Genomic DNA, 10,201 nt, shown 5'->3' with positions numbered 1-10,201 from the left:
TACATTTAACATTGCCCAAAAGAATAAATAAATGAATCACATATATTTAAAAGAATTCATAGTGAAAATCTACATGTTCATAAAACCATTAATTTCTACCAGCTTCTAAATTAAAATGAATAAAACTCACATTTAACACACCCCCTTACTTTCCAAAAAAAAAAAAAAAAAAAAGTGGAAGAGTTCAAAGTAAGCTTTTTATTTTATTTCTTACCAATTGCTTTTAAACAACATAAAATTTATAAATTGATATATCAATTAACTATTAATTTAATAATTAATCACAATTTTCTTTGTCTATGCTGCCAACCAAAGAAATAAAAAATAGACATTCTCTTATAGACATTCTTTTATAGACATTCTCTTATAGACATTCTCTTACTATGAATATTCTTTCAATTTTCCAAAAATGATATCAAAATTTTAAAGATAATTTTTTACAAAGATTTTATCAACTCACTCTGTCTGTCTTGTAAAAAGTTTGCACACGTTACTTAATATACATATGTATTTGATGAACTGATAGTTATGAAGATATAGTCAAATGGGAACCTGGCCTAATGGATCTTATTGAATGATTATCTAATTGATTGAATTGTTTTGTATAAGGGTAATTTAAAATTCAAAGCTTCAACAAAGAAATGTTTGCCTTTAGCACAGTGGTACCAACATACTGCTAGTGTGAAGGTTCGGGTGTATGTTAAAAACACTACTTATTAATTATTGTTTTAATTTATATGCATACTAAATAGATTTTTCTCTCTTGAAAAAAGGAAATGTATGTAGCTAGAATGACAGAAAGCATATAATATTGTTTTTTTTTTACTATTTCCAATCACATAGTTTTCGTTTTACTGTCTTTGCGAATTTAGGACTAGTAATAACATACACAATAAAATTGAATGATGAGTTCAGTACATAAATCATTTGTTCCGAAGAAATCAATAGTTCTACAGACTTGAGTGTTAAACGTAAATCAGAATATCGTGTAAACAATAAAGTTTCAATAATTCCTGGAGGAACTATGACAAACAGGATTAAAAAAGTCGACCAAAATAAACTGATTTTAACTGACCTAATTTCTTGCACCCGTTTTACTCGTACTGTGTCGGGCATGCATTGTATAGTTTGATATGACGTCTTGACTTTTATTATTGTCATTATTGTACAACTGGTTATAATGATAATGGGAATACCCATACTATAAACATTTATAAATATACTTAGATAGAAAGTTGAGAAAAATGAATAATTATCAAAATAAAAAGGTGTTCCATATCTCCATATTTCAGTAACATTATCTACAACGCCAGTGTCCAAATATGCAAAACCATACATAGGAGACAGAAATATAAACAGTATTACAGTAATACACACCGCAGTTATTTTGATTCTAAAACGTGTTACAATTCTAGAAACTTGAAATGGAAAACAAACAGCAAACATTCTTTCAACAGATAACATTGTGATAAAATATGTGCTACAAAACAAAGATAAAAGTTTAATGGAATCAAGAATCTGAAAGTAGCAATCTTTTAAAGAAACAGATAAATGTTTATCAAAATAAAAAACTACATTTGGAATTCTATAAACAATAGTTAAAAAAGAAAAGATCAAATCTGAGACTGCCAGATAAAGAAGCAGTAGATTAGTTGTATCTCTCATTCCTTGTTGAGATAAAACACAAATATTCAGGATATTTCCAACAAAACCTAGCATAGCAAGCAACAAGGACATAAAGCAATTTAATATTAAGTCGAAAGCAATGTACACCGTATCACTGACATCCAGTAAATGTTCTGTAGTCATCTTGGTGTGATCTTGTGTAGTGTTCATGTTATGCTTGTTAATCTAATGAGGAAACAAAAAAAGCCAATCAGTGTTAAGAATTATAAGAAACAAAGAAATCTACTTTAGGAATCCAACTATATTTGTTTGTAATCCACCTCATAGTAAAAATATTTATTACAGTAAAATGACATAGAGGCCTACTATAAAGAGTGTACACGATAAGCGTCTTATGCTAACATGAGTACGACCATTCATAAGAAGGTGGTAAGATAGATGTTACGTGCGCATCTTAGTCTAAATGTGAAATGGTGTAATTGCGTGTTGAAAGGGGAGGAGAACCAAACTGGAGAAATAGAAACGAAATAGTGTTCTAGTGTTGATGGACATTAAATGAGTTCTAAACGATGACGTTGTTGTTTTAGTGTTAATGTACTGTTCAAAGAGTCTCATCTTAGAAAGGAACGTAACAAGTGGCGCCCAACGTAAAGGTAAAACCTACGTAGTCCTTTATAAACAGTGGATTTCCTGTCAACAGACGGTAGAGATATTATAGTCTAGATCTAGTGACAGGATACTATTCAATTTGATTAGTAGTAATAGACTATGGCGGACAAGGCTGAGGTAGCAGCGTTGAAAGAAGAGGGGAGGTTGTTGGAGCTTGAAGGGACAGAACTAAGAAAATACGTGCAAGAAAGGTTGATGGAGAGGGAGAGATTAGCGATGGAAAGAGAAAAAGAAAAGGAGAGATTAGCAATGGAAAGAGAAAAAAGAAAAGGAGAGATTAGCAATGGAAAGAGAAAAAAGAAAAGGAGAGATTAGACAAGGAAGACAAAAGAGAAAGAGAAAAGATTGCCATTGAAAGGGAAAAGAGAAACGAATTAGTTGCCATTGAAAGAGAAAGATTGGCGTTTGAAAAACAGACGGCAGAGAAAAAGTTAAAAACAACCCAAGAAAAAGAGAGTGATAAAAGAAAGAATGACACTACAGGGGAAAAAACTGGCAAAATATAAAGGTGCAATATTCGAAGAAGCTAAAATGAACATAGACATTTTTTTGAAGAAATTTGAAATTAAAATGAGGGAACTGGAATACCCCGAAGACAAATGGTCATTCTTATTATCAAAGTCATTCGTAGCAGAGGTTCCATCGAAGATATGCATGAACCAGAGCAGCTATAGCGTGGTGAAAGAACAATTACTACGAACGTACGGAAAAACAGAGGCGTACTACCGTGAACAATTTGTTAACTGTGCGATAGAAACAAATGATGACCCACAGACATTCCTGGACTGAATGACCAGTAGTTTTGAAAATTGGACTGAAACCGCTAAAATAGAAAAGACCTTTGACGGTTTAAAGACATTTCTAATGATAGACAAAGCAATTTATGAGTGTCAGGAGGAATTAAAAATATTTTTGTTGGAGAGGAAACCGAAATCCATAGAAGACATAGTAAGACTGATAAGGGCTTATAAAGTGGCACGTCCCGAGAAGAAATTATCTAGAGGCAGTGATATAGAAGAAATAGTTGCCTTTAACAGAACATGTGAGACACAGAATAACTCTCACAGAACAAGGGAGACACATGATAGACATTATAGACGTGGTACATATGAAAGACAATATGATAACCGCAACGGAAGATATCAAGGGAACAGACAGGAAAGAAAGGACTGGGAGAAAGGTAGAATAGAGCAAGGCTTATCATTATCATCTGATACTGGAACATTGGAGATTTTTCAGACATTCGTAGGAAAAAAGGCAGCCAAGACCATTAGGGATACAGGGAGCACTATTATTGGAGTGAATAAGAATTTAGTGGAAGACCATGAATATACAGGCGAATCTAGGAAGTGTGTTATGTTTAATGAGAGAATTGTACAATTACCGATTGCTTAAGTTAGTATAGACACACCGTATGTTAAGGGGACAGTAGAAGCTTGTGTTGTAGAGCAGGGTGAGATAGATGTAATTATTGGGAACATTCATTGGGTGAAAATATGTTCAGTAAGGGAGATTGAGAATTGGAAGAAATATTATGGGATAAAGTTTACGCGAGGTAGAAATGGGGATGTGGAAGAAGACATAAGATCTCATACATCAGATGACATGGGTAGCAGAGAGTACGAGAAGAAAGAATTAACAGATAAGGTAGAAAGCAATGCAATAGGAATGGGTCCAAATCAAAGTAAAGTAAGGCAATCAGTGGTACGGGGAAAGCAATTTAAACACACATACAGACGTACAAGTCCATACATCTTATGCTTTAATTGTGGGAGAAGGGGACATACTAGGAGACAGTGTCAACAGTTAATCAGAGTTAAGGAATTAAGGTACAATAGTGGAGAGGCATATACTGGAAAAGAGAGGGTAAATAGCATCCTAGAAAACAGTACAGCTAGATCATTCGGTAGTGGGATCACAATGGGACATCATTGCAAAGGAGAGAAGTGGAAAGGATGGCATGTCAATAATGTTAGAATTATATAGATATGATTAGAAAAGGTGGGAATGATGGATACTAATTATTGTTCTATTCTACAATGAATAAATATATGTGTAATGAATTGGATATTGTTGTTACATATGCATATAGGTTAAGGATACTACATTATAGAAGTTTAGTAAAGGCTACATAGGAAATGTAAAAGAGTATAATTAGTGGAAAGTAGATACGTAGATTTTGCACAATGTATTTACTTTTGTGTGGTTCTGTTTGATTATAATTATTCTATTAAAATTACATTTGTAAGAAAATTATCGAAATGGTGTGGTAGAAATACATAAAAAGAAACGTCAAGACTGGAATTATTATATAGGCCTGATGATACTAAGAAGTAAAGAGTATTGGATTAAATCTAAGGTATTAGGAGTGTTGTAAGTTAGTTATATGCTGGGTCATGTTGTTGGGGGTACGATATGCATGGAGCAAGACAGACTTAGTTTGTTAACTATTTGATTGCGGCTAGAATGAGGGTGTTTTGTACAGGCATAAAATTATGAGTGGGGAGTTGTATTAAAGAAATATGATTACTTATAAATATATGTTAACAGAAGTTGTTTCAATTGCTCATAATAACAGTTATTATTGTGATGGATATAATTGCTATTCAGTGTTTGAATTGTATTGGTATTAACATGACATTGTGTATGATTTTGTTTGGTTGTTACATTATGGTTCTATATGTTACAGAAAATTTAGATTTTTTTTAACTTGGAATAGTCTGATAATATATTCAGTGATTTGTATTTTGGACGTTTGATGTACATCAAACTTGTTAAACAGGGGGGTGTTACGTGCGCATCTTAGTGTAAATGTGAAATGGTGCAATTGCGTGTTGAAAGGGGAGGAGAACCAAACTGGAGAAATAGAAACGAAATAGTGTTCTAGTGTTGATGGACATTAAATGAGTTCTAAACGAAGACGTTGTTGTTTTAGTGTTAATGTACTGTTCAAAGAGTCTCATCTTAGAAAGGAACATAACAATAGAGATGTTTGGCTCTTGAAAGTAAAGGAAGTGAGGCTGTAAGCTAGACATTGTGTTATATTGCTGAGCTTATATCAACTCACTCCGTCTTTCTGATCAAACTCTTGGACGTTATTTCTCCAGACTTCCATTAACGATTCAAGTTTGATAAAAAATTACCAATAAAATTGCAAACGGGCGATCCGCGAAAATGATCACAATACTATGGAGAATTATATCATTTGCTTATAAAAAAATTAACAATACACATATAAAAGTTTTTTTTTAATAAAATAAGTTCTTGATCAGCTCATATGCAAGACACGTCGAAGTTCTGTTAAGGAGGCTCAGGTTTAGATTCAGACTCGAGCAACTTTGCTTTCATTTTTTCTTAAATCGAAAAGGCAGCACAGAAACTTTTTCATATATATATAAGACAAATTTCCTTACGGATAATAAAGATTATTATTATTATTATTATTATTATCACTTTTTTGTTAGTTCTAAATTTGTGTATGTGATTGCAGGTAAATAGTTGAATATATTGAAACATTTATAAACTGGAGAACTGAAAAGAAATGTATATTTATTTATTTTCTCACTCTTATTTTATAATTATAGTTATTTTATACATTATAGTTTTTATAGTGTTAGATGTGACGCATTGTGTTATTTTTTTAAATGTTAAAAGAATCAATATCTGACATAAAAATTTACGGATAAAAATAAGTCGTACAAGATAAAACTACTTAAAATAGATAGCAATAACATATTTTATGATCAGACGTCCTTACATACAAGTCCTAAAGCAAATCAAAAGTAAATATCAACTAGTATGCTCCAAACAAAACATCAACTAGTATGCTCCAAACAAAACATCAACTAGTATGCTCCAAACAAAACATCAACTAGTATGCTCCAAACAAAATATCAACTAGTATGCTCCAAACAAAACATCAACTAGTATGCTCCAAACAAAACATCAACTAGTATGCTCCAAACAAAACATCAACTAGTATGCTCCAAACAAAACATCAACTAGTATGCTCCAAACAAAACATCAACTAGTATGCTCCAAACAAAACATCAACTAGTATGCTCCAAACAAAACATCAACTAGTATGCTCCAAACAAAACATCAACTAGTATGCTCCAAACAAAACATCAACTAGTATGCTCCAAACAAAAGATCAACTAGTATGCTCCAAACAAAACATCAACTAGTATGCTCCAAACAAAACATCAACTAGTATGCTCCAAACAAAACATCAACTAGTATGCTCCAAACAAAACATCAACTCGTATGCTCCAAACAAAACATCAACTAGTATGCTCCAAACAAAAGATCAACTAGTATGCTCCAAACAAAACATCAACTAGTATGCTCCAAACAAAACATCAACTAGTATGCTCCAAACAAAACATCAACTAGTATGCTCCAAACAAAACATCAACTAGTATGCTCCAAACAAAACATCAACTAGTATGCTCCAAACAAAACATCAACTAGTATGCTCCAAACAAAACATCAACTAGTATGCTCCAAACAAAACATCAACTAGTATGCTCCAAACAAAACATCAACTAGTATGCTCCAAACAAAACATCAACTAGTATGCTCCAAACAAAAGATCAACTAGTATGCTCCAAACAAAACATCAACTAGTATGCTCCAAACAAAAGATCAACTAGTATGCTCCAAACAAAACATCAACTAGTATGCTCCAAACAAAACATCAACTAGTATGCTCCAAACAAAACATCAACTAGTATGCTCCAAACAAAACATCAACTAGTATGCTCCAAACAAAAGATCAACTAGTATGCTCCAAACAAAATATCAACTAGTATGCTCCAAACAAAACATCAACTAGTATGTTCCAAACAAAAGATCAACTAGTATGCTCCAAACAAAATATCAACTAGTATGCTCCAAACAAAACATCAACTAGTATGTCCAAACAAAACATAAACTAGTATGTTCCAAACAAAAGATCAACTAGTATGCTCCAAACAAAATATCAACTAGTATGCTCCAAACAAAACATCAACAAGTATGTTCCAAACAAAAGATCAACTAGTATGCTCCAAACAAAACATCAACTAGTATGTTCCAAACAAAACATCAACTAGTATGCTCCAAACAAAACATCAACTAGTATGCTCCAAACAAAACATCAACTAGTATGCTCCAAACAAAACATCAACTAGTATGCTCCAAACAAAAGATCAACTAGTATGCTCCAAACAAAACATCAACTAGTATGCTCCAAACAAAACATCAACTAGTATGCTCCAAACAAAACATCAACTAGTATGCTCCAAACAAAACATCAACTAGTATGCTCCAAACAAAAGATCAACTAGTATGCTCCAAACAAAATATCAACTAGTATGCTCCAAACAAAACATCAACTAGTATGTTCCAAACAAAAGATCAACTAGTATGCTCCAAACAAAACATCAACTAGTATGCTCCAAACAAAACATCAACTAGTATGTCCAAACAAAACATCAACTAGTATGTTCCAAACAAAAGATCAACTAGTATGCTCCAAACAAAATATCAACTAGTATGCTCCAAACAAAACATCAACAAGTATGTTCCAAACAAAAGATCAACTAGTATGCTCCAAACAAAACATCAACTAGTATGTTCCAAACAAAACATCAACTAGTATGCTCCAAACAAAACATCAACTAGTATGCTCCAAACAAAACATCAACTAGTATGCTCCAAACAAAAGATCAACTAGTATGCTCCAAACAAAACATCAACTAGTATGCTCCAAACAAAACATCAACTAGTATGCTCCAAACAAAACATCAACTAGTATGCTCCAAACAAAACATCAACTAGTATGCTCCAAACAAAAGATCAACTAGTATGCTCCAAACAAAACATCAACTAGTATGCTCCAAACAAAAGATCAACTAGTATGCTCCAAACAAAACATCAACTAGTATGCTCCCAACGTAGCGGAGGTTTAAAAAGAAAGAAAGAAATGTAGTTGAAGTCTAATTGTGTAACAATCCTGTCCAAGAATGTCAGCACTACTTAGCAGTCTCCACAGGACTGGCTGTATCTTGTAATTCTTTGAAAAGTTATAGGGATGGGTCGCGTTTAATCCTTTTGCCATTAATCTAGATTAGATTTTAAATGACTTAAGTTCATAAATTATGTACTATACGACGTGACCCTAGCTAGAACATGACCTATATGTATTCTATTACTGTAAACATCAGTAAATATTTATTGTCTAAAAGATTAACAACAGAAGTCTTTATTTATATCGTCATTGCTGACTACAAACAGAAGTGTTACTGTCTGACATTGATTATGCGTTACTCTGCTAGTTAGTACACAACGAATGAGATAATGAGTGCTTTGTTGTTTGTGTATATAGATAAGTGACAATCAAATGACTTGTTTTATTTCTATGACACAATTCTTCTCTGTTCTATAATAGTATTGTTAAGGGTTACGCAAATTGAGGTGAATATTTACAATCTTCTTATGCAACTAAAACATTTCCGTTCTCATGAAAAAATTGCTTTAATTTTTAAAATTTGGAAAACAAAGAATTAATGGTAACACAAGTAGATTTGCACATGATTACAGAATCTTCGTCATGAAATGGAGCATGGTCAAAATTGTTTTCTTATAAATACTATTTACGTATTGGAATTGTACCATATTCCATTGGCCTCTTTCAGTCGTAGAACGACTATGGTTCATCTCAGAGCATACTTCCTCATGTGGCTGTGGAGGCCTATTTTGGAGACACACTCCCGTCCACAGATAGCGCAGGTTAAGGTGGCTTTTGCTTCGGTGGTAGAGGAGCTGGCCGTTTTTCGGATTGTACGTTTTTCTTCCTGAGCTGAGATCCATGTAGTTTCGCTGTCGATAGCTTTCTTGGTCACTGTCTCTCTCCATCTGTTGCTGTCTAGAGCTATGTCTTATCAATTGTCAGTATTGATGTTCACTGATTTGAGGTCACGTTTTATTACATCTATGTAACGGAGGTGGGGGCGACCAGTTTTTCTTGTGCCAGTCGCGAGTTGACCATAGAGGATGACTTTCGGGATGCGCTTGTCCTCCATCCGGCGAACATGTCTAAGTCAGCGCATGCGGCGTTGTCTGAGGGCTGTAACGATGCTGGGAATACCTGATCGCGCAAGGATCTCAGTATTGCACACTCTTACTTTCCATGTGACATTCAAGATACTACGGAGACATCTCAAATGGAATGAGTTCAGTTTTCTCTCTTGCTTTGCGTAGGTGATCCATGATTCACTGCCATACAGCAGTGTATTCATAACGCATGCCTTGTAGACTTCCAATTTGGTCACCGTAGTTAGCTTATGGTTTTCCCAAACACTTGGCCTGAGTCTAGCTAAGGTCGAGGCACCCTATGCGTTTTTTTTATCTCCTCTTCTAGAGACAAGTTATCTTTAATTGTGGATACCAGATAACAGAATTCGTTTACGGCGTCCAGCTTGTTATCGTCTATGAGGATGGAGGTAGGTGCTGTAGCAGATGGTCCCATAACATTTGTTTTCTTCGTGCCAATAGTCAAGCCATATTCTTTACAGGCCTGAGAGAAGCGGGACATAAGTGACTGAAATTCCTCTTGACTGTCTGCCACTACCACTGCGTCATCCGCGAATAGCATATCTCTTACGAGGGTGGCTCTGATTTTAGTTTCGGCCCTCAGTCTGGCAATATTTAGGAGTTTACCATCAAATCTGGAATGGAGATAGAAGCCTTTGGTGGATTTGTCAAACGTGTTGTGGATTAGCAGTGAAAATAGTATTCCCAAGAGGGTTGGGGCCAGGACACATCCTTGTTAAACTCCGCTGTTTATACTGAAATTTTCAGAGCTGGTACCGTTAAATTGCACTGTACCCATAATATTTTGGTGGAAAGATATTGTTGTAAA

General features: G+C 34.0%; 1 protein-coding gene across 1 annotated transcript; it reads right to left on the bottom strand.

The window, feature by feature from the left end:
• Window positions 1-381: 381 nt before the first annotated feature.
• On the bottom strand, window positions 382-1,845 carry LOC129921803 (probable G-protein coupled receptor B0563.6). Its single transcript, XM_056004737.1, has one exon. It carries the CDS (start codon window positions 1,834-1,836, stop codon window positions 826-828), a length of 1,011 nt encoding a protein of 336 aa, XP_055860712.1. The 5' UTR covers window positions 1,837-1,845; the 3' UTR covers window positions 382-825.
• Between the last annotated feature and the right edge of the window lie 8,356 nt (window positions 1,846-10,201).

Source organism: Biomphalaria glabrata, chromosome 11 (genome assembly GCF_947242115.1).
Source record: "Biomphalaria glabrata chromosome 11, xgBioGlab47.1, whole genome shotgun sequence".
Taxonomy (NCBI): Eukaryota; Metazoa; Mollusca; class Gastropoda; family Planorbidae; genus Biomphalaria; species Biomphalaria glabrata.
The sequence above is the reverse complement of the archived record's forward strand: the minus strand, read 5'-3'. Positions and strand labels throughout refer to the sequence as shown.

Excerpts from the sequence above, each read along its gene's own strand:
- LOC129921803 (XM_056004737.1), bottom strand. The coding sequence starts at position 1,836 with ATGAACACTACACAAGATCACACCAAGATGACTACAGAACATTTACTG.